General features: G+C 54.4%; 1 protein-coding gene across 1 annotated transcript; it reads left to right on the forward strand.

Annotated features, from left to right (window-relative positions):
* The first annotated feature begins 12,152 nt into the window (after positions 1-12,152).
* CA7 (carbonic anhydrase 7) lies at positions 12,153-18,781 on the forward strand. Its single transcript, XM_075537321.1, has 7 exons — positions 12,153-12,192; positions 14,593-14,790; positions 16,636-16,754; positions 17,293-17,388; positions 17,493-17,555; positions 18,049-18,204; positions 18,659-18,781. Exons 1-7 carry the CDS (start codon positions 12,153-12,155, stop codon positions 18,779-18,781), a joined length of 795 nt encoding a protein of 264 aa, XP_075393436.1.
* Positions 18,782-24,382: the final 5,601 nt, after the last annotated feature.

Below are 24,382 nucleotides of genomic sequence, written 5' to 3' on the forward strand. Positions count from 1 at the left end.
CACTGAGCGCCGCGTCGCGGCTGTGGTCGCGCGCCGCCCGCAGGGGGCGCCGTCCCTGCACTGCGCATGCGTCGCGCGCGCGCCAGCGGAACGTGGCCGCGGCCGGAAGGCCCTCGTAGGTCTGCTGGTCTACCAGGTTCTCCCTCTGCCCATGCAGTCCCAGTGCGGGGCTTGGACTTTGGAATCAGGCCGACTTGGATTTTAATCATTTACTTTTTACCTCTCAAGCTCTCTGTTGCTTCACTTGAGCAAAAGGGCCTGCCGTGCGTTTTTCAGCCCTAAATGAGCGTTTTGACGCACAGAGCCAGAGTGACAAAAAGCCCTGGGAGATGGAACAGCGTTCATGGTTTTCCTGAATGTTCCTCCGTTTCATCCAGTCTCCCATGCAACAAACCTACCCTGTCACCAAACAAGCTGCCCCCAGCTCATACCAGTAAGTCAGGAGGCCCTGGCCGTGGGGTCTCCTTGGACCAGTGAGAGGATCTCAACTGGCCATGGAGTTGATGCCGACTCATAGCGACCCTATAGGACAGGGTAGAACTGCCCCTGTGGGTTTCTCAAACTAACTCCTGACGGAAGTGAAAAGCGAGTCTTCCTCTGGAGGAGTGCCTGGTAGAGGCTTCGAACTGCAGCCCAAGGCATAGCCCCTAGACCACCGAGTGATGGGAGAGGGGATAGCTGCTTGACAGAGGACGTAGACCGAGGTAGCGGGAAGCCGTTATGTTGGGATCCCTCACTCACTCATTCACTCACTGCTAACGAGTTGATGCCAATGCATACCGACCCTGTGGGTTTCTGAGAATGTAATTCTTCACTGGAGCAGAAAGCCCTGTCTTTGTCCCTTGGAGTGCCTGGTGATTTCGAACTACTGGGTCAGCAGCCCAGTGAATAACCACTACACCACCAGGGTTGACTGTGTTGGGATGGAAGGTGTTTTAAGCAAAAGGAACAGCAGGTGTCATCTGTGAGCAGCAGTGAAAACCTGGCTGCTGAGCTGTAGCTTCCAGAGTGCCTTTGATGTCCTGGGAAGCCCAGGGAAGAGTAGGGAGTGGGCAAGGGAGGTTTGAGAGGTTTGGGGGTGGGGGAAGTGGGGGTGGGGACAGGTTGTGAGGCCTGTGAACAAGGCAAGGAGGAAGTGAAAGCCATTTACTTCCTGGGGAACCACTTTCCCAGAAGTGGATGTCTGCTCTTTGGGGTTGGGTGGGAAGGAAGGAGCCTCAGGGAAAGGGGAAGAGGAGGGGGGGCGGTCAGGAGACCAGCAGACAATTCCTTCCCTCTACTTTCCAGTTCCTATATCCCTTCAAGTTAATAGTGGCTTGAAATCAGGAGAAAATGAAAAAAAATCAGGAGAAAATGAATGCAGACTCTACCCCCACCTCACCCTGGGTGGGGGGTTACGGAGGAGACACAGTTTGACAGTGATGAATATAGTTGCCCCTGGACAGTGTGCAGGGGAGGGGGCACCACACCCCTATGACTTCCCTGGCCCCAACCCGGCACCTATGGGACATGGCTGATGGGAAACAGAGATCTGAGGCTTTCCCAGCTCCTCCAGTGCTCACGCTGTCTGCGTCCATCTCCACTTGGACAGATGAAATATAAGGGATAATAAACCACACCCGGGGATTGTAGGAAGGTCAAAGAGGGACAGGTGAGGGTTAGTCAGTGCAGTCTCAGGGCTAAATGAAAGGAAACACCCCCAGAATTTGGGTGGAGGGACATCTTTTTGCCCCTGAAGAAATGCATGATTTGGAGGAGGTTTTTGTGGGTGCTATCTGTACAACAACACAATTCAGTGTAACAGTATCTGCGTGGCGGGGTGAGCAGGCTCCTGGGTCATGGCTCATCTCACCTATTTTTCTAAGCTGTGTGACTTTGGGCAACCTCCCCTGTTCTTCTGAGCTGCATAGTCCTCCTCTATAAAATGCTGTTGGTGTTGTTAGCTGCCACCAAGTCAGGGTCCGACAGAACAAAATGATGCCCAGCCCTGTGTCGTTGCCCAAATTACCAAGAGGCTTGAGTTCCTCATGGTGGCCACTGTGCCAATCCTCCTCCATGGAGGAGCTCCAATCCTCGTGGGCCCTCGACTTTGCCATAGGTGACACCCTTGTCCAGTGAGTGCTCCCTCCGGGTGACCTGTCCAAAGCAAGTGACTCAGTATTCTCTAGGGTTTTAATTGGCTCATGTTCAGAAATAGAGCACCAGGCCTTTCTTCCTAGTCTGTCTTAGTCTGGAAGCTAGACTAAAGAAGGTAGAGAATGTTATGAAACCTCTCCACCATGCAGGGCCCTGTTGGTATATAAAGTACTGGTGGTGTAGCTTCCAACTCCATCACAGTCCAACAAACTCACAGATGGGTGGTGAAACAGGCAAAAAAGCAAACACTCACTCCTCAAGTTCATTCTGACTCACAGCGGCCCTGTGGGACAAGGATCAAACTGCCCCTGGGGTCTCTGAGACTGTAACTCTTTGTTTGTTTGTTTGGAGGCTGTAATTCTTTAAGGGAGTAGAAAGCCTTATCTTTCTCCTGTGGAATGGCTGGTGGTTTCAAACCACTGACCTGTCAGTGGGCAGCCCAACCCATAACCACTACGCATCAAATGCAGTCCTAGGGAGGAAGATGAGGTCTCTACTTCCGTAAATATTTACAGCCCAGAACTCCAGAGATCGGTCTACTCAGTCCTACAGGTGGCTGAGTCAGAACCAGCGGGTGCCAGTGAGTTAGGGTTTTGTCTGTCTGTTTCCTTTTGTTTTAAATACTGTCCTAGCAGCCCTAGTGATGTGGTAATACTCAAATTGAGCCCCAGCCACTGCAGCGGGAAGGTACTACTTTCTACCAAAGTCTTCCTCTGTAAAGACTTCCGTTTTAGAAACCCTGTGGCGAAGTTCTACTGCTTTATAGAGTTTATAGAATCACTATGGGTCGGAATCGACTTGATGGCAATGGGTTGACACTTTTAATGGAGCTCTTATGGAGACTTGCTGGGGACCGCTGTGGGGGGGCAGAGGGTATGTGTGAAACGGGCCAGGACCTGCCTGAAACCCAGTAAGAACTCAATACATACGATGGCCTTCCGGCTAGCATAGTTCATTTGGTGAGGCTGCTGGTTACAAATGATACTGCGGTGTGAGAGCCTGCCATTGACTTCGTTCTGATCATGTATATAACACATACCTGGTACATTACCAGGGGCACTAGCTACTTGGTTCTTTCCTGACAGCTAACATGAAAGGGGTCTGGGTCTGGGCAGTCCCTGAAAGGGTCCCCTTTGACCCATAATGACCCTACATATAGGGTTTCTGAGACTGGACATCTTTACAAAAGTAGACGCCTCATTTCTCTCCCAAGGAGCAACTGGTAGGTGTGAACTGCCAGCCTTGTGGTTAGCAGCCCACCCTCCGCTCCACCAGGGCTGAGTATGTAGTCTTTGTGGCTCCAGTGGGAGAAACCCCTGGAAAGGTAGATAGCAGGTCACCGCCTGGTTTCCTGCCACTCCCAGACTTCCCAGGCTGCCCTTCCCTATGTGCAAACTCCCCCGGGAGATTTGCTACGGAGAGTGAAAATGCCAGACTCAGCACAGGACACAAGGCCACCCAGCGAGTGACCTGAGCCCCACCCCCAGCAGCATGGACTGAGGACACAAAGTGCTTCTGCTTAGTTCCCCTAGCACTGTGTCCCTCTGCCTACTCCCTCACTCCCCACCAGTGAGCAGTCCTACATGAGTAAGGTGACAGTGTTGGAGTCAGGAAGCAGATCAGACCCGGCTCCTGCCACGCAGGAACTGGGGACGGCAGGTGACTTCCCCCAATTAAGGCTGGCAGAGAATCAGAGGCATCAGACCCAGAAGCCATGGCCCACTTCATTTGGGTCACAGGCTTTCAAAGTGTGGTCCTGGGCATACAGCGTGGCTATCACCTCGGCTATTACCTCGAAATGCAAACTCTCTGGCCCCGCTTCAGAACTTGCTGGTGCTCAGATACAAGTTCAAGTTGGAGAGCCACTGCCCTGGGCTAGCCTGCCCCACAAGCAGTTTAGAAGCGTGAGCCCCAGAGCCACAATGCCAGTTGATTCTAACCCATGATGACTCTGTGTGTTGCCTTGGGGCTTTCATGCCTGTGGCCTTTCGGAAGCAGATTGCCAGGCCTTTCTTTGGAGGCACCTCAGAGTGGGCTTGAACCGGCCTTTCAGGTAGTAGCTGAGTGCTTAACTACTTGCCCTACCAGGGACTGCTCACAACTGCGCACCTCTCCACTGACTAGGCACTTACTACAGAAAGTGGCTCCTTCTGGTTCACAGCTACCTGATGTGGTAGACACCCTTGCTCAGCCCACTTAATGGATGAGCAAGCAGGCTTGAAGAGGTGGTGAAGTCCCTAAGTCACAGTTAGAGCTGCAAAGTGTGGGGATTAGAAACAAACTCCCCCAGAAGTCCAGCCAGGCCAGAGCTCAGGTGTGTTATTTCACCCATCCTTGTTGGTCTCAGCCAGGAGAGACTGGATCCTTAGCATACAGGAAGGTTGGGGGCTTCATGACATGGTTGAACTACTGAATTGTATGATATGTGGATGAAGTGCCAATAAAATGGCTTTTAAAAAAGAGAGCGAAGGTTAAAAAAAATTAAAAAGAGAGTGAGAAGTTTGGGGGCTACCTCTGTCCTGAAAGACCTTGTGCTCTGTGGGAAACCAAGCAGGAAGAACGAGTCAAATCTGAGGACAACCTCCAGGGCCTCGGCCACTAGCCCTCTCACGTCTGTGCTCCTTGGCTCCTGCCTCTCCCTCCCACCCAGTAAGTTCCCTAAGGCCACTGTGGAGCCAGACCGTTCACAGCTGTCTTGCTGTGCCTAATAGGCCTTCCACAAATGCTTGTTGAATAAAAGAATCACTGTCTTCAATGACATCCACCATATTGTCTATACTAAAAATATTTTTTATCTTATGGTGGTGAAATTTATGTCACCAGGAGTTTTGCTGCTTGTTGCCATTTGAAGAGCATAAGTCGGTGACACTAGTTACGGTCACCATGGTGCGCTGCCGGCACCATGATTTGCTTTCAAATGTTTTTCCTCACCCAGAACAGAAATCCAGCCCGCCGTCAGCAACAACTCTCAATACCTCCCCCCTCCGGCTCCTGGTGGGTACCAGGTGGGTCTCTCTGTGTTTGCTGACTCTAGCAGGTTCACACAAGTGAGATCATACAATATTTGTCCTTTGTATTTGATTTACCATCTTCAGAGTTCATGCATCCAATGGTTTTCCACAGGGGCTGCACCATATACCAATCCCACCAGCAACTCCCACCGGTCACAACTGTTCCGTATCTTCAACAACACTTGTTAGTTTCCTTTCTTTTTCCTGCTAACAACCATCTTAGTGGCTGCGAAGTGACAGCTTATGGGGGTTTGATACAGATTTTCCTACTGGCTAATGACGTTGAGCATTTTGTATGTGCTTATTAGTCATTTGCCCGTCTTCTTTTGAAGGGGCCCTGAGGCATAGGGTTACGAGTTGGGCTGCTAACTACAAGGTCAGTAGTTCAAAACCACCAGCCTGTTCCTCCGGAGAAAGATGGGGCTTTCTCCTCCCATAAAGAGTTACAGTCTTGGAAACTCACAGGGGCAGTTCTACCCTGTCCTAAAGGGTTGCTATGAGTTGGTACCAACTCAATGGCAATGAGTATGTCTCCTTTGGAGAAAGAGCTGTAACATCAAGCATGTAAAAAGATGGTGAGACCCAGAGGCAGAGAAATGGTGGAGAGGCATCAGAACTAGCCTAGGACACTAGCAGGAGATGGCATGGTGGGCTTCCAGGCCTTTGGAGTGAGAAAGCTAAACACCTCAGAGCAGGAGGCTTGCTGGTGTAGTGGGGTACTACTGGAGGCACTTGGAGGGCTAGGATTGCCAATCAACAGACCTAGATTTGAATATCTTCAGCCTGAGGCTTACTGGCAGAGTGAGGTGCCTCTGGGCACTTATAAACAGGATTAAAGAGCTTAGTAATGCTTGCCTGTGCAGGGCAAGGGCCAGACCATGAGGGTGAGGGCAAGAGAGGCACCTTTCTGTAGGCAGAGCTGAAAATAAGCTGTCTTGATAAGTGAGCTCTATCCTAAGCATTGCAGAACCTACAATTGCAGCCTGCCATTTCCTTAGTAAACCCCATAACTGAGAATAATCTGAATGTGGCCATTGCAACGAATTATGGAATCCAGCAGAGAAGTATAGTACTGTGGGAGGGATGATTGGTATCAGGATTAGAAAAAGATCAAAGGAAGGAGATATGTCTGACCTGTGCCCAATGGAAATCTCCTAACCTTATAAAGTTAGAAGAGGTGAGTTGTTGCTGCTGCCAAGCCATTTTACCGTTGGTGTCAGAAGTGGGATTTGTTGCACTGGCTAGTAGGCTCATGAATACTCAGATAATTACTTTGGTGGTGGTTGTACTCACTGGTTGAAGTGAAGTAGGAGATTTTATGCTTCAGTCTTGGGGGAAACGCTGCTTCTGGAATGGCTTGCATCAAAAGCCAGGGCAGTTAAACAAGATAATTGATAGAGAAGGAGCCGGGGTCTACTGGTCTCACCCAATAAGAGGCCCAAGCCATATTCACATGAATGAGAAGTGTAGAGAAGAGAAAATTAAGCTAGAATGCTTTTAAAAAGTTAAGTGTGAAAAGAAAAAAAAAAGTTAAGTGTGTTCATTTGAATGTATTATGGATATTGAATGTTTCCCCAACCTCATGTTGTAAAACCAATCTAAATGTATGATAGAATATATATCGAATACAAATTTTTAAAAAGGAATACACATTGTGTATTAGAGAGTACAGACAGCATGTAACTCCGCCTTCAGCCAATATTTAAGAAGGTGTGCTAAAAGAGGAACTAAGATTTGCCCCCCCAAACTCCACAGGTTGTTAGTCTGAAGGTCATAACCCTGTGTATAACCTATTGGGAGCCCCACCCAGTCTTTCCAGTCTGGAAATTGGCATGTGAAAAGACATGCAGTCCTACCTAGAACTGTTGACAAAGCAGGAGATTTGCATATGAAGGAAGGGCCTAGGGGGCGGAAATAATTTTTCACTTTTAAATTTTTGAGCAAGTTGTTTGTCTTTAGGTGCATGGAAGCAGGAAAAGTCAGTGCCACTCAAAAGAATCCTTGACCCAGCAAGTAGACAGGCTGGCATGTTCAATTGTGGTGACCACTTGGATCCACTCAATGGGTAAAAGTAGGGGACGCATAACAGTGAAGAGGCAGGCTGACTTTGGGGGCATGTTCCACTGGCACTCATTGGCCTGGCCCATGGAGACTAGGAATGGAGGAAAGCAAAAAGGCTGGCTGGTAGGAGGTACAGGAAGTTGAGTAAACTCTTGAGCCTACGGGAGGTACCCATTGACCTATTCCACAGAAGCTAAGAATAAGAGAGAACAGGTTCGCCAATCTGATGTGCAAAAAAAAAAAAAAAAAGATGTGTAAGTTTCAGAGGCTGTGACTGGTACCCATTTGCCCAGCCTGCAGGAGCAAGGGACACGCTGACCAGAACCCCACTGAAGAAAGCAAAACGCTTAGCAGTGTGAGCTAGTATCGATGCTGCAATTTGATGGCTTGCTGTGGACTACCCATTCCTTTGGAAATAGATCAGATACTCAAAGTTTACTCCAAACAAAACTTCCTCCGTTCAAGGTGTGCTTTTTCTTCTCACAATGCTGTTTTGATAAGGGATGAGCAACTTAGAAATTATGTAAAATGGAAGAAAGTAAAGGCATGAAGTGGCTGACTTACCTACTTTCTTTAAGTGGACTGCACTCAAAATGAAAGAAATGAAGGATGATCTACTAGACTAGAACCCAGTGGCTGAACATAAAGTCTCTTAAAGGCTTCGCTGTGTGGACATCGTAGGAGCGTCAGGGCAATTGTATCAGAGGCCAGAGAAAGTGAAGCCAAAATGACCCGACCAGACCAAGTGGTCCCCTGCAGCAGACCTGAAGGACCAGTACCCGAGTAATCTCACCCTCAAGATTCTCTCCCCTGTGGAAGGGCTAACTGCCAATAACCATGATCAGCTCGTAAAATCACTGGGAGGGGAGGAGAATCTTTCACATAGAAAAAGGTCAATGGCTAGAAGAAGCAAGGAATGGCCTGCAGCACAGCACGTTCCTCAAAGTGGCTCTTCTAGGCATCATCTCTGTACCTCCGCCAAATGTTGGGGTGAGGCTATGCAAATGAGGTGCTCGTGGCCCACCAAGGGGACTGGGTAATATGCAAATAATGTAAATAAGGTGCATGATACCCTGGTGGGTGTGGGGCCATGTAACTATGGTGTATGGCACCTTAATGAGGGGGACGGTCTGTTTTCCCACCCATTAGCTTAAAATGAGCCAGCTCAGAGGTTGAAGGGGGACTTCACAACCATAAAGCAGAGATGGAGCACATTCTTTTGGACCTGGGGTCCTTGTGCCCAGAACCTCCTCAACCCAGGAGACAGAGAGAGAGTTGGAAGAGATGGTGAGAGGCCATGACAGTGAAAGAATGGCAGCAGAGCCAGGAGAGGGGCAGGAGATGAGCTTCATGGCCCATGAGAAAAATGGGTGTGTTTAAGCAGGAGGCCTGTTGGCAGAGTAGGGTGCCTCCAGGCACTTGGTGGAGATGGGTTTGCCAACCCACAGAGCTAGAACTGAGTGCCTCCTGTGGACTGAGGCTTACTGGTGGAATGGGGTCCTTCTGAGCACTGATCACAAGAACTAAAGTGGCTTTGTAACGCTCCCCACACAGGGCATAGGTCAGACTAAAGGGCCAAAGGCCAGAGAGACACCTGCCTGAAGTCCCAGTTGAGAGTTCCTGATCAAAGAACTGTGTCCTAAGCATTCCTGAGCCTACAGTTGTAAATCGTTACTTCCCTAGTCAGCCCCATAACTCTGAATATTGTCCGTGAGTCCTCTGTGGCCATTGGAATGAATAACAGAGGGCTGTAGGAGGGAGAGTTGGAATTGGAATTGATAACATGGTTGGGAAAAATACTAAGTCTGACTTCTGCCTCATAGCTATCTGCCTTAGGCTATGAAAGCTCATAATTCTCCCTTGTTAGAGAATACTGCTACTATGCCATTTTTACACAACTCTTTCAATAGTAACAGTGAATATGTGTCATTACTATAATTGGGAAAGGGATGCCTTGGTTTTTAAATGTGGCCCCAAAGAACTAACGGGAAGAGAAGAGCAAAGGTCTAAGTAATGTGTCCTTGGCATTCGGAATCTCATAGATGTCACCTTATCTGACTCTCCTAATAGCACCCTAGGTTCCCTATTCCTATCTTATAGATGTGGAAACTCAGGTCACACAGCCCGGGGTGCTGGATGCCAAGTCCAGGTTTGTTTGAGTCCACACCCCAGACCAATTCCATCATCTCCCTGTATGAAAATACACACACACACACACACACACACAATGGAAATACTTTTAAAGATAAGGAACTGTTAGAATCTCCAGGTTACAGGGCTTCCAGTCTGGCCCACTGGCTTTATATATAATAGGAAAAGGAGGTATGATTCTGCCTATTGGTACAGCATTGGACATCTTTTGTGTCAAAAATGCATGCAGATATACCCAGGAAGTGGGCAGGGCAGGAATGGGTACCTCCTTGTAGAGCAGACACTACCTCAAAGAAAGGCAGGGTGATCCGGTCAAGTGTTGTCTGACAAGTGAGGTGTGGCTGGATAAGCCACTCATGTTCTCTTCCCTGAACTTCACACCTGCTCCCCACATTCACCCCCATAAACAGCAAAAGCCATCAGTCACCAGTGCCCATGCGATTCCTGGGCATAGAGACAATTCCCAGTTGAGGGCAGGGGTGCCTAAACAGGGGCACCAATTCTTCTAGATTGGAGTGAACTTCAGGGGCAATGGGCTTCACCTGGAAAGAGCAGACTCTGTGGGTGCCCATCATCTGCCTGGGCTCCCAAGAGCCAGAGCAGGTGAGCTGAAGAGAGATTGCAGGAAGGAAAGAACTGGATCATGTTTTATTTGGTTGTTAAATCTTTCCAAGGGTAACAAAGGCCTAGGCAGTAAAGAATGGCCTTCTTACCCCTCTCCCCACCCTCTCCCACCCTTCCGGGTCAGGTCTCCTCCTTGGAGGCAAACACAGTGGCTGCAACCTCGGGCTTAAATGCAGCAGGACTGTGAGGATGGAACAGACCCAGCAGTCCTGTGCTCTGTGCTGCCCAGGTTCCTAGGAGTCAGAACCAACTTGACAACACCTCACAGCAACAACTTCTCCCATGTTCCTCCTTCCAGAGTCCTTGTGTACACCTATGCAGATGAGAAATTAAAATCCAAATCCGTTGTTTCCCTGTGGTTTTAGACAAGGTGGAACAGACTGTCACTCACTGTGCATCTCCTAGCCCAACACTCAACCTCTCTGAGCCCTGATAGCCTCATCTATACAATGGGACAAAACTCCCTCCCAGGCTTGCTCTGTGGATGAAACTGGTCACGAAACTATCTAAATAACTCCAACTTCATTCCTTTAAGTTCCATAAATAGATATTGGCAAGGCCTGGGTCCCTGTGAGGACAAATGAGTCAGTACAGCAAAGCTGACATGTGTGAATGCATTTCCTGGCTTCCAAGGGTCCTTGGTGTCCCCAGGAGAAAGATAGCTGGTGGCCAGAAGACAGCATTCCTGGCCTGGAGGCCTTGCCAGTGTTGGAGTGAGTCTCTGGCTCATGCTGGTTTGAGGGCCACCCCCTTGCATCCCTGCCTCTAATATTTTATATCGAGGGTCTCTCTGGCTCCTGGGCCAGAGACCTCAGCCCAGACAACCAGCCATCAATCTCCAGAACTCCATCTCGGGAGCTGGAGCTCGGGGCCTGGGATGTGACACAGTCGGCCAGGCTCCTTGACAAGGTCAACCACATGCAGGGCCCTGAAATGTCCCATCAAGGTCTGCCTGGTGGACAGTCTTCAAACAGCCCTCCTACTTCTGTGGTGCCCAGGGGCCCAGGTAGGAACCTGTGTCCATTCATCCACCCATCTGTCTTCCCAGAGCCAAAGACAAGCCCCATCTGTGGCTCTGGGCCACATCCTACAATGCATCCGATTGGACTGGCTGGAGCCAGTGGGTGGGGGACAGAGGCAGAGGACATCCCAGGTAGAGGGCACAACAAGGACCAGGACTCGCTGGTGGGAAAATGCTGGGCCAACCCAGGCACATGGAGATGGAGTGCAGGGTGGGGGCCCCGGAGCCTTGGGCAGGGTGCTGAAGGTCGAGAGGCATCAAGGAGAGGAAGACAAATAGCAGCTATAAACAGGCAGGGGCCCTGATGGCCGGGAGAAGCATGGGAGGGAATGAGAGGGGTGGAGGGAGGAGGCAGGCATCAGACCTGGTTAGGTGGGAAGTCAGCTGGCACCTTTCGGTTCCCATGCCCACTGATGGATGCCACCCTTCTCCACTCTTTTGGGGGCCCTGGTTCCACCAGCATCAGGGTTTGGAGGACCCTCATTCTACTCCAATAGTCCTGCCTCAAGCCTCTACCCCAGAGTTCCCAGGCCCCCACACTCCCTAGACCCCCTTACCCTGAGAAATGAGACAACCTGGGTGTGAGTGCCCCACCCCCCTGCCCTCTTACTGCATGATCTTAGGCTATGAACTTCGCATCGCTGGGCCTCAGGAAGTTCTGCATGCCTAATGCCAAGGAGGGTTAAGTGCCTGGCACAAAGGGGGCACTCTAGCTCGGTCAATGGTGGTCAATGCCATTAAGGCCTGAGGCCCAGGGTCCAGGTGGTGGGATGCAAGGCTCTAGGGCACCCCTGGGAGAGGACGGAGCTTGAGGGTCCCGGCCAGCTCTGAGCACTGGTCCACTTGCTGAGGGGGGAAAGGGGGACAGTCGTCCTGCCAGGAGGGCAGGGGACAAGTTTATTATCCCTGACTCCCATCTCCACTCCAGCCGGCAATGGGGGCTGGGCGGGGCCTCTCTCTCTCTCTCTTTCTCACTCTCTCTTGCTGGGGGGTTAGGGAGGGGGGGAGGGTTCCCGGGAACTGCTCCTCCCGCCCGCCCCGCCGCTTTAAAAGGCAGCTCAGCGCTGCAAGCGGGGCCCAGAGCCGCAGTCCTAGGCAGCGGAACCGAGCCCAGCGGACAGGTGCACCGCTGCGGGGACGGCGGCGGCATGACCGGCCACCACGGCTGGGGCTACGGCCAGGAGGACGGTAGGCGCAGACCCTGGCGCCACCCGCGACCCTTTCGATCTCTCCCCTGATCCCCACATGCCTCGCCGGGGATGCTGGACCCTCCAGCCCCCATTTCCATGCGGGACCAGACCACTACCTCCTCGCTCTGGTCCAGCCTCGAGAGCTGGACCGACCCACCCACCTGCCTAGCCGGACCCCTGGTTCCCCGGCGCGGGGCGCAAAATCCACGCTGCGCCCCCCTGGCCCCCGACGCAAGCGAGCGGCGGGTAGCGGAGCTCGTCCTGCCGCCGCCTCCGCGCAGCCCCCGCCGGCGCGCTCACTGGGACCCCCCGCTCACTCACCGGGGCGCGTGCAGCGGGAAGAGGTGGCCTCGGGCAGCCGGGGTGGAGCGCGGTGCGTGGGTGTCGGCGGGGAGCGCGCACGGCGTGCGGAGGGGACCTGGCGGGGAACTGGGATCCGCGCGGGCAAGGGCGCCGTGTCCCGGGGCCCTGGGCGAGCTGGCGAGGGAGGGAAAGGGGCACTTGGGGACACCGGCTTGTCTGTAGGGTGCCCACACTTCCTGGGTGTCTGAGCATTTCCTGATGGGAGTGGTGGGAACCGGTGGGTTCCACCGGTCACCTGGTCTGATCCTGCCTCAGTTTCCTTCGGATGCAGTAAAAGACAGAAAAGGCCCAAAGAAGATGACAGCGGGGAGACTTGAGTGTGGGTGTGGGGCAGGCCAACCTCATTTGGGGCTACTTCTCATCAATCAAGGAGTGGGGGCTGGAAAGGATGAGGGGCAGGGCTCGGCCCTGGGGCACGGTCGGACAGATGATGGGTGGGGCGGGGAGAAAGTGTTAGTGGGAGAAGCACCCTCCCATTTTCTCTGGGAAAAGGTACCCCCTCTGAGGGATGCTGGGGGGTGCTGGATTGGAGTGGGGGGTTAGGAGTTCGCAACTGGTGGCCAGAAGGAGTTGTGAGGTGCTGAGACCCTGGGACTCTAGTCCACCAGATCTGAAAGGGGGGGGGGGCTCCATTCAGATCTTCTGAGCATGCAGGAGCTGGAAAGAAGGGGGAGGCATTCAGAGTGGCCACAGAGCTCAAAGAACTGGAAGAGGTCAAGAAACAGCCAGGGGACAGAACCCATAGAAGGTCTCTCTCTCTCTCTTTCTCTCTCTCTCTCTCTCTCTCTCTCTCTCTCTCTCTCTCTCTCTCTCTCTCTCTCTCTCTCTCTCTCTCTCTCTCTCTCTCACACACACACACACATACACACACGCACACGCACACTGCCCCCTGCACTTGCAGGCACAGCTCCCAGCCAGCCTGCTCCTGCCCTGCTTCCTGGTGTTGCCCACCAGTCCTGAGTGTCCAGTGCCCCGTACAGTGCTGCCCCTCACACACCCAGCCACCTGCCTGTGGAGGAACAGTGAGGAAGGGGGAGTGGGAGAACAGAGGGGCCGGCGTGCATGCGTGCGGCAGGGCTCAGAGGGCTTCAAAAATAGCCCATTGGGCCTCCAGTCTGAGTCATGCTTTGGGGACGATGCTCTGTCGGCACCTGCTGCTGTTTTCCCAGGAAAACTTAAGAAGCCAAAAAGTGGGGAGCAGCACCAGCCGGCAGTGACGCTAAAAATAGGCCGCATCTCAGGATGTTCCCCAGGGAGCTGCCGAGCCTCCGGCTGCAGATGGCGCCCCTGGGAGGCAGGTGGTGGGCGAGAGTGGGTGCCGGTGTGGGTGTGCACGGGCATGTGCCAGGGGTGGGTCCTTCCCACAGACCTGGGTTCACAGCAAGGGGGGCTTGTAAGGGTGCATATGCGTGAGTCAGGTGTGTGTGTTGCTGGGTCTGGTGATCCCAGATGTCCTGTACACACATGCATGCCCATCTGAAGCGCTCTATGGGCCTGTGGGCTTCTGCCTGGGGAGAGCGGGGGGTGGGGGGGGTGGGGGCGGCAGAGGGCAGTGCATGCACATGCTGGTTGTTTGTATTAAAACTTAAGTATGTGTGCACATACATGTGCATATGTTGTCCTCAGTTCCCTCCTCTGTGAAGTGGGTCATGGGATTTTCCCTTCACAGGGTGGCTGTGAGGAGTCAGGGAGCAAATGCATGTGACAGAGTGAAAGCTGGGCAGCCAGGAGTGTTTGTCACAATGATGCCTAATGCCAGTGGAGACCACCCCCAGGCTAGGGACTTGAGAGGACTAGGGGTCTCCCAGTGTCACTCCTGAGCCAGTAGCTGGTTTAGGCCTTGCTTCTCTGGCTGTCTTAGCAGCCCCAGATATGAGCAATTGTGAGGTCATATCACAGACAAGAAATCAGAAGCTGAGGGGGGAGGTGGAACGCTGGGATTGGAGCTCCCCTCTGGAAAGATGCCAGGGAACGCACCCTAGGACCACTGGAGAGCCGAGCTGGCCTGAGCCTCCCCACCCCCCCCCACCTGCAGGCCCCTCACAGTGGCACCAGCTGTATCCCATTGCTCAGGGCGACCGACAGTCACCCATCAACATCGTGTCTAGCCAGGCTGTGTACTCGCCCAGCCTGCGGCCCCTGGAGCTCTCCTACGAGGCCTGCACGTCCCTCAGCATCACCAACAACGGCCACTCGGTCCAGGTGGACTTCAAGGATTGCGACGACCGCACCGGTGAGTGGCCCCTGCCAGGACCTGGCACCCCCATCTGGATCCTGGTTGGGCAGGCTCAGGAGGGGCAGCCTGCTAGGAGGGGGAAAGGGGACTGGCTCCCTCGCTAACGAGGTAAAGTCCCTGCGTGAACCTCAATCTCCCCATCCATACAATGAATGGGAGCAATCTGACCTTGTAGGGTCATGGAGAAGAAACGTCTGAGAGTGAAAAGGTGCACACAGTGGGTGCTCAGGACACCTCCATCCCTCCCACAGAGTGCTGTCAGATAGCTTGGCCTTCACTCCCTGGCCTGCCCTGTGACCATAGGACAAACTTCCTCTCTGGCCAAGATGGCCAAGTCCTTGGCTAAGGTCGTAGGCAGCTGAGTTTCTCCTCTCAAGAATCTACTTCCCAGATGGGCAAGTGGGGGCTTAAGGAATGGGGGCGGGCCAGAACCAGTCTGACCTAGCCCGCAAGGCCCCTCTTCTCGACCCTCTCACAAGGTGGTCCCAACCCCGGTGGTCCCGGGAGGTCAAGGGCAACTCCCAGCCACTTCTTTGCCTTGGGATTATTGTCCAGGCAGAGGCCCCAGGAGGGTTCCTCATGAAGGGGTTGTGTCCTTCTGATCAGGCCTGTAGGGGGTGGCGTGGAGAGAGGAGAGCACCTGCTAGTTTCTCATGTGAAGGGAGTCCCTCTTCCCCTTCACCCCCCCCCAAACACACTCTGAAAACACCCATGTTTCAGATAGAAAGATAAAAAGACAGAGAAGAGGGCAAGCTAGGCCTTTCAGGATGAAGCCGGTCTTAATGGCTTAGCTCTGAGTTCCCTAGCAGGCCGTGGGGGAAGGAAAGAGGATCGGTTCTGGTTCTTGCTGCGAAAGGGAGGAGGTCCAACAGAGAGACATTTGCTGGTACTGAGTCCCAGCGAAGGCTCCCACAATGAGCTTTTGGAGAGGGCATGGCTGTCCCCCAGTGACCACTGAGCTCCAGTCAGAGATCAGGCCCTGCCCTGGTCACCCGGGTTGGAGGGGCCCCACGGAACTCTGAGCTGGGTACCGTCACCTGATCCAGGGGCTCACATTCAGGCCGGCTGGGGGCCCTCATGGCCCAGATCCTTTTCAGGTGGAAATTCAATCTGTCTCAGGAGCCACTAGGCATGGCCCCAGCTCACCGGACACTGGGGTGGGAAAGTCACAAAACCAACACAAGTAGGAACCCACCAGAGAGGTGAGGAGGAATCCTGGCCAGGAGAGTAGAGACCCTACGGTGTCCATGTGTGGAGTAACACTGGGCCCTGAGGGGCACGGTTATCCCTCTCTTCTCCTATGGAGCCAATGTTCTGGGGGAGGCAGTGCAGCCTAGTGATTAGGGACTTGGGCTTTGGCCTCTTGGGCCCCAGACTCATGACTTGCTTAGTGCTTGATGTGTGCCCTTGGCCAGAGACCTGACCCTCCCTGTGCCTGTTTTCTCCTTTATAAAAGACAATAAACGAGAGCTTATGACAGGTTCTGTCCTCCTGGGCTATGTTAACTAAACAAGTGAACTTTTGTCTCGCCCCGCCCCACCCTGGCCCAGGACCCCGAATGGGTGAAAAGCCTACTGTTAGTGGGAAAGGGGCTTAGAGGTGTAGACCCTGCCTCTGGGAGAAAGTGTGGAGGACTAAGGAGGGGGCACGAGGAGGAGTGTTCTCTGCAGCCCCCAGAAGTCCCTGGGCCAACTAAGGGTGGGAGCTGGGCAGGGACAGACCCAAGTCCAGACAGCCCAATGTATTTTCCCAATGAACAGTGTATCCCCTTCCCGGACTATCTGTCCTCCAGGCATGTGGGTCCTCTCGCCCCAATGCCACCCTGCCCCTCTCTGCCCTCAGTGGTGACCGGGGGCCCCCTGGATGGGCCCTACCGACTCAAGCAGTTCCACTTCCACTGGGGCAAGAAGCACGGTGCAGGCTCTGAACACACAGTGGACGGCAAGTCCTTCCCCAGCGAGGTAAGGCCCCCACCCCCTGCTCCAGGGGCCCTCAGATCCCTGAGGGTTGACTGGGGCGGGCAAGCACACCCAGGGGAGAGGCCCCTTCCCCATTCTGCCTACTGTGTTCCTGCATTGCAGGCCTGCAGGCCATTTCTGAAGGCAAACCCAGGCCCCTGCCCCAGGCCCTTGCTGACAACCCCTTGAAGCCTCTCCACCAGTAATCATTTCTGAGCCTTTAGTCAAGGCCTTGCCTTCATACCTCCAGGGTTTGGCTTCTCTGTAGCAGGTGCCACCTCCTCAAGGACATATCCCCTTGTGGCCATCAACCACCTCACAGCTTGTTTGCTGGAGGCCAGGGGGCTGAGCCAGGGTCCTCTGAGTCCCCTGGGCTCAGAGCAAAGGATACTCTCCTTTCCCTGCTCTTTTCTATGTTAACAGGGGTCTGGCAGGCAGTGGGGAGGGCTTTGCATCGAGATCAGAACCCCTGGAGGGAGTGAGGGCGGCCTAACTCACCAGGGGTGCTGAGTGCAGGTCTGGCCTGCTGTCGGTCTCATAGCTACACCTGGTTCATTGGAATGCCAAGAAGTACAGCACCTTTGGGGAGGCGGCCTCAGCACCGGATGGCCTGGCTGTGGTTGGGGTCTTCTTGGAGGTGAGTGGTCACTAGCTACAACCTAGGGGACCCTGGGAGGCCTGGTGCCACCCCCAGTTCCAGAATGATCAGTGTTGTGCTCATCCTGCCTGTGTCCTTCGCAGACAGGGGACGAGCACCCCGGTATGAACCGCCTGACGGACGCGCTCTACATGGTCCGCTTTAAGGTGAGACCAGGCCCAGACCAGCCTGTGGGACGGGAGGAAGACATGCTGCCAGGTCAGGCCCAGCCACCCCTCCGCTGGTGGCAGCAAGCCCTCCCTGAGAGGAAGGGTGTGGGTTAGCACCTGCAGTGCCTGGCAGCTGACTCCTCTTTATCCTGGTCAGTGGCCCCTTAGCTGCCCAGCCCGTAGTCCAGCTGCCTGGAGGACTGGTTGCCGCTAGTCACGTGAATAGGAAGAACCATTGCTCAGGGAGCAGAAAGCTAAGGCTCAGAGAGATTTCCATCCTTTAGACACAAGCAAATGGGCGGAGGTGTCACCCCAGACCGGAAGGCGGCATCCAGGATCACAAACATTTGCCCATGTGATTTGCATCAGCAGGTCAAGGAGTGACCAAACATAGCCTACAGAGGGGAGTGGGGTGGGGAGCTGCTGGGCCGGTCCTGGGGTTTGCGGGGAGGTCTGTGCTCATCCCTGGGTCCCTCCCACCCCGCCCCAGGGCACCAAGGCCCAGTTCAGCTGCTTCAACCCTAAGTGCCTCCTGCCTACCAGCCGGCACTACTGGACCTACCCCGGCTCCCTGACGACACCCCCGCTGAGCGAGAGCGTCACCTGGATCGTGCTCCGGGAGCCTATCCTTGTCTCTGAAAGGCAGGTGGGTCCTCCCAGGGCACCAGGCTGAAGGGGGCACACGCAGCTCACCCTCGGGGGGCCTGGCTCTCCCACCCCCAGCCATGGCCTAGTGTCCTGCCATCAAGGCAGCCACCTGTCGCTGGTAAATACTCGGGTTCTTAGTCCATGGAGGACCTTGTTATTAGTCATTAGGACCTAGACACGGGCCAGGAACGGGGAGGCCTGGAGCCTGGGGCCACCCCTACTGTGTGTCCATCAGGCGAGTCGTAGAAGGAAGAGAGTCCCTGTCTCAGAGGCCTCTCAGAGGCCTCTCATTGAGCCCCAATCCTAGTGAGGTTGGGGTCCAAAGAGACGAAGTACAGGGGATGGAGGAGGCAGAGATGGCGGGGCAGCGTGCACCAGAAGATGCCCCTGGGGTCAGACGAGACCCCTGCAGGCCCTGTTTGCCCTGAGCATCCTTTCTCTGCTTCCTCGAGATGGAGAAGTTCCGGAGCCTGCTTTTCAGCTCAGAGGATGACGAGAGGATCCACATGGTGAACAACTTCCGGCCACCGCAGCCACTTAAGGGCCGGGTAGTCAAGGCCTCCTTCCAGGCCTGAGCGACCCACCTGCCCCACCAGCCATTAGGGCACCATTCCCCCACTCCCCCCCAAGGGCTTCCATGTCAGCAGACACCAAACAATCTAGGCTCCAGCCTGGGGGTGCTGTGGACCCTCCCTAGTCAGCTTGCTCCTTGGACCCCTCTGGAAACATTTGAGAGCACCTTCAAGTTAAGGGCTCTCCCTTCAATGGTCCTGGAGGCAGGAGCTGAGCAAGGTCCAAACCCAGGGGGCTGCCTCCACTCTCCAAGATCCCAAGTCCTCTGGAATATTCTCTTGTCTTCCCCACTGGCAGTGGCAACAGCCTCCCCATCCCACCCCATCCCCAGCCACACACCCCAGCCTACACTGTGATGGACAAGCCTGTATTCCTGGGGGAGGCGGCTGGCACTGCCAGAAAGACTCAAGCAATAATCGGAGGCGGGCAGAGCCGCCCCTTCACCATTACCTCTTTAGCAGGCCCCTCCGCCATGCACACACCTCACTGCCAGGCCATTAAGATCCAGGCCCCGCGGCTGGAGGTCACATGGCCTTCTTCCTCTGGCCACCTGGTCATGCCGGGAAGGCCTGGCTCCAGCTTATGCAGATTCTCCCTAGTCCCCTGCCCAGCCACCAAAGCCATTCCCGTGTCGGGCCATCTCATACCTTAATGAATAAATCGACTCATTCACGAAACAAGTCCCAGATGCGCTGTGATGTGCCAAATCCTGTTCTTGGCATCAGGGGCCAACGGTGGTGTCTCAGAACACGGCTGGGAGGGACAGAGGCACAAAGTAGTTTTGTTACAGCGACAGAGCTGTGGCCGCAGAAGAAAGGGGGCCCCTACCTTGATTGGGGTCTCCACGAGTGGGCATCACCTAGACTCTGTCTTTGTGGAAATGAGGTTTCAGTATTCCAGAGCAGCTGGGTTGCTGGGATGGACACCGTGAATGAGACCACTTGTAAGGATGGCATGGGACTCGGCCATGCTTCATTCTGTTGGGCATGAGGTCGCTATGGGCCAGACCAGACTTGATGGTGCCTCACGTCAACAGCCACAGCTAACTGGGAGCCCTAGGAGGAACCCTGGGATTAAACTCAGATCCAAACTCCCAGCCATCGTGTCCAAGCTAACTCACAGCAACCTAGTAGGACAGCGTTGCCGAGATGGGGACTCTTCACTGGAGTAGAAAGTCCTGTCTTTCTCCCAAGGAACCGTGGGTGTGGAACTGAACTACTGACCTTGTAGATTGCAGCTGCATGAATAACCACTCTGCCACCTGAACACCCTAGATGGCACTTCTACTCACCTCTGAGGCCTTGGCAGGTGGGTGTCTGTGGCCAGTTCTTCAGAGGACCCCAACCCTCTGCAGTAACTCTGGTCCTTCGGGATCCCTGCCAGGTGTCTGCAGTGGTAGCTCTGATGGTAACTGTGGGTTTGGGGTCTGGTTCTCTGGGGAAGGTCGCTTCAGAGGGGCTGGGTCCTCACAGTCCCACCCTGGAGAAGGGAGGCCTTCTGAGGCTCAGAGTCCAGCTCCTCCAGGAGGTGTGCTGGAGGAGGAACCCATAGCCCTTGCCTGGCCGTGGACTCAACATGGTCAGCCACTGGCCTCGGCTGGCCACCTTGCCCGGGTCCTCTCTGATGGCTGCTCACCGGTATCTGTGGCAGCAAGGTGATCTCATGTGAGGTGCCCCAAATGTGCCCTCATTGCCTCCAGGAGGCGACCTGGCCCTGGGCAAGGACCTGGACGCAGCACTGGGGTTCAGGAGGCCCGTTTTCTGGGGGCGGTTAGAATCCAGGAGGGCCACCCCACCTGGGCTGCTAGTATAATTTTCAGGAGGACCCTTTACATTTGAAGAGTTTTAAGTTAAGAAAGCGAGGAAGGATTCTTGGCTGCCTGGGGACAGTGACAAGAGCAGCTCCCATTTTGGAAGTCCTCTGCAGCCCCAGACCCTCTGTGCCACCCCCTGCCCCCCACCCCGCCAGGAGGGGTTGAGTCAAAGGTGGTGCCACCATGCCACTCCTCCCTCTCCAGCTCAGTTGCCCCCCCTTCTCATTCTGCACCACACTTCCCTCTAGCCCTGTAGACTCAAGCCACAGCTTGAGTCAAGATTCCCCAAACACTAAATTAAATTAAAAAAAAGAAAGAAAATGGTCTGAAAATGATGAGGGCAACAAATGTACAAATGTGCTTGACACGATGGATGGATGGATGTACTGTGATAAGAGTTGTATGAGCCCCAATAAAATGATTTTAAAAAATGATTCCCCAAACTCTCCATCCTCTTCCTCTCTCCTGGGCTCAGACCCCCAACATCTCACTGCTCCCCAACACTCCCCTGACTGCCTGAAAACCACATGTGTGTCCAAGCTATAAGGCAGTGCCTCAAGGTTCCCGGGCATGGAGGCCCCACAGTCTGTCCCCCTGCGCCCCCTCCATGGCCGGATTCCACTCTCCCTCATGGAGGGCCACGCCCCCTTTTCTCTGACTCTCCCTCTGAAAGTGCTCCCAACCATCTTCCCCACCCCCACCTCTTCCATCACCTGACTCCAAGCCCCAACCTCTTGCTCTTGGCCACTGGCCGCCTTCTCCCCGATGCGCTGCCATGCCTGCCAGCCCACCCCCACTGCACAGGGATTGTCTTCATTTGCATCTGACCTGGCCCTCCTCCGGGCCACACCTGTGGCTTCCTGGGCTTTGCATCACCTCCCTGAAGCCCCCTGAAATGTCAGCCTCCTTCGTCCAGAACATGGAAATGACATCTCGTGAGCCACGTCGACTGGTTCCGTTTCCAAATAGCCACATTAAAAAAAGTAAAGGTAAACCTGTAACATCAATGTAATCTTTTCTTTTCCTTTCTAAAGGTTTTAAAGGGAGGCCTGGGGGCACAGTGGTGATGCCTTCCTTCGGCTGCTCCCCACAAGGTCAACAGTTCAAAGCCACCAGGTCCTCCAACGGAGCAAGTTAGGGCTTTCTACTCTGGTGAGCAGTTACCGTTCTCAGAAACACACAGGGGCAGTTCTGCCCTGTCCTATGGGATCACCAGGAGTCGGCATCGCCTCGACAGCAATGAGTGAACGAATGAAAGCATTTCAACGGAACCCAATGATCCAGAGCATCATTTCAACACAATATAAAGTTTATAAATAATTATAAATATATTTCTATGAATAGTATGAAGCTTGTTATTTTTTATATTCACCCATCTAACAATTACGCAGATGTCTTGCATTCTCTTTCCATTCCAAAGTTCCTCCATCCAGGAATGCACATCTCCATTCGGATGAGCCACCCTTTAAGGGCTCCAAGGCCGCACATGGCCAGCGGCCCCCACCTGAGGCTGTACAGTCTTAGGTAGATGTTGGGTCTTGCAGGATCATCTGCCAGCAGTCTGTCTGAGCCTGCTAGCCCGTAGCCTCATCAGGCATGGCGGGGGTGAGGCAGAGCCGGTTTGCATCTGTGGCCTCTACCAGGGCAGGCTCAGACACTGATATCTAGTTGGCTCTCCCTGTCAGTCAGCACCTTCCTGCTTCAGGAATCTTCTCTAGACCCACCTCACAGTCCACTGGCCCTGCCCCAGGCTACCCATCAGCCCCTTGCTGTTCCAAAGGGAGGCATGCCAGGACCCTCAGCGAGGAACTGTCCTCTGGAACTAGCTTGATTCGAGCACCTGGGTGCATCCGGGGGGCTTCCTGGAAGAGGGGTGAGTGTAGGGTAGCTGCCATCCAAGGGGAGGCACAGGTGTCTCAGTAGCCAGGCAAGGCTGAAGAGGAGGGAGGTGTGAGTGGGCCCCCCAGGCTCTGCAGACCACAAGCTCCAGGCAGAGATTCGTCATTGCACCCAAGGTTCTTGGGGAGCCCTGGAGGTCTGGCTTGGGGCTCCTGGGTTTGAAGAAGAAGACTCACCCCTGGGCTCAGAGGGCTGGGTAATGCCAGGTCCCACTCATCTGCTAAAGCAGGGAGCAAGTGCAAATTCTGATGGTCCAATTCATCAGTCACTCCCACCCTCACCCCTCACCCCAGCTGTCCCTCTTTGGTCCCAAGGGATGGATTCCAGCCCCGGCTCAGCTCCTCATTCCCCAGCTCGGCGGCCTATGGGTGCAATCGTTGTCCCTCCAGTTTCAGCCGAGTGTCTCTGTCTTCAGGGGCTCAGGGACATGGCGGATGAGCAGCTGGTTCCTGTGGTTCCCACTGATTGCCTGCCAGAGACAAGCACTTCAGGAAGCCCTCCCATCCCCGCTCCCCCAGGGTCAGCTGTGCTCTCAGGGGCCCCTCGTCTGCTCTGAGGGACAAGTCCCCACTTTGCTCTGGGCACCGGTCCTCCTGAGGGTACACGGTCCTGCCTCTCTAGTTACTCCAGCAGGGAACTCGGGGACAGACTCCTTGATCCTGCTGCTGAGGTCCCGTGCTTCCGAGCGGCCAGCCCCTCAGCCAGAAGAAGCTGCATGGACTGGACTCCCAGGACAATCGGACTAAAAGAGTTCCCAGTCTGACCGCCCTATCCAGATAGAACAACCCCAAAGAGGAGACAGGGTATTCCGAATCACCTGGTGGGAAAGCAAGGTGTTTGAGTTCTTAAGAACAGCAATGTGTGTGACCACAGTCCTGGGGTCTAGAAGGAGCTGTCAAACATGCTGCTTCCTTCTGCTGACCTGCCCAAGCAGGGGCCTTCCTGCCTCTTGCAGGTTATGGACCAGTTGGGGGAATGGGAGAGTGGTGGGGTGGACCTAATGGTCATTAAGCCGCTCCTGCCTGTGTCTGGGTTGAGTTTCCCACCAGCCCAGTGTACTGGGGGCTCAGGGCTAGACTTAGATGATTGACGTTAGGGATCAGTTAGAATTGGTGCTTGAAATGACTTGACTCCTAGCAGAGTTGAGCTTCCGGTGTGTCATTTCAGGCAGGGACAAGTGACCACAGAACAGACCTGATCTACACCTGATGCCCCCAGGCCTTGGAGCCCTGCCTCAGCACTAAATCTGGAAGTTTTGTGGCACAGGGCTGGCAGAGGAGGGGACCTGGAAGGAACTACTGAGCCCTGTAAAGTTCTGGTCTGCTGGGTGCCCTTTGAACCCCAGGTAGTGGGTGAGGAGTTGGGCAGCTGCTTCAAGGCAGGTGCCCCTTGAGGTCAGAGGTCATACTGTCGGGGCAGCCCCCATTCCCACTGAGTAAAACTAACCCAGAGAGGGCCTGGGTTGAGGAAGAAGAAGTTAAGCTAAAGTGAAGACGTCTACAGTCGATACCCCTTGGGTACTTGAGAACCTGCCAGGACCGGTCCCTTCATTTCTGACTGACCACCCCAAATTCGAGGGGGCTTCCCAATCATGTGATGACAAACCACCCTTTCCCAGACTCCCCCCACTCCCTTAGTGTTCTCCAGAGTTGGAAGTCTGGAGGATGAAGGAGGAGGTCAGTGAACATCTGGGGCACTGCAGGGTGGGAGTGGGAATGGGGAGGAGAGGGAAGGGGGTGCTTTCCTGAGAGGGCAGCAGCGGAGACATCAAGATGAGCAAATGCTGTTGGAGACTGAGGTAGGGCCTCCTGATAGTTGCTTCTGGAAAAACAGGCTCATCCCCAGGATGGGGCATTTGGTGACATCTGTCTGCACAACTGTTCTGGGATCA

This window comes from Tenrec ecaudatus, chromosome 18, assembly GCF_050624435.1.
Source record: "Tenrec ecaudatus isolate mTenEca1 chromosome 18, mTenEca1.hap1, whole genome shotgun sequence".
NCBI classification, from domain to species: domain Eukaryota; kingdom Metazoa; phylum Chordata; class Mammalia; order Afrosoricida; family Tenrecidae; genus Tenrec; species Tenrec ecaudatus.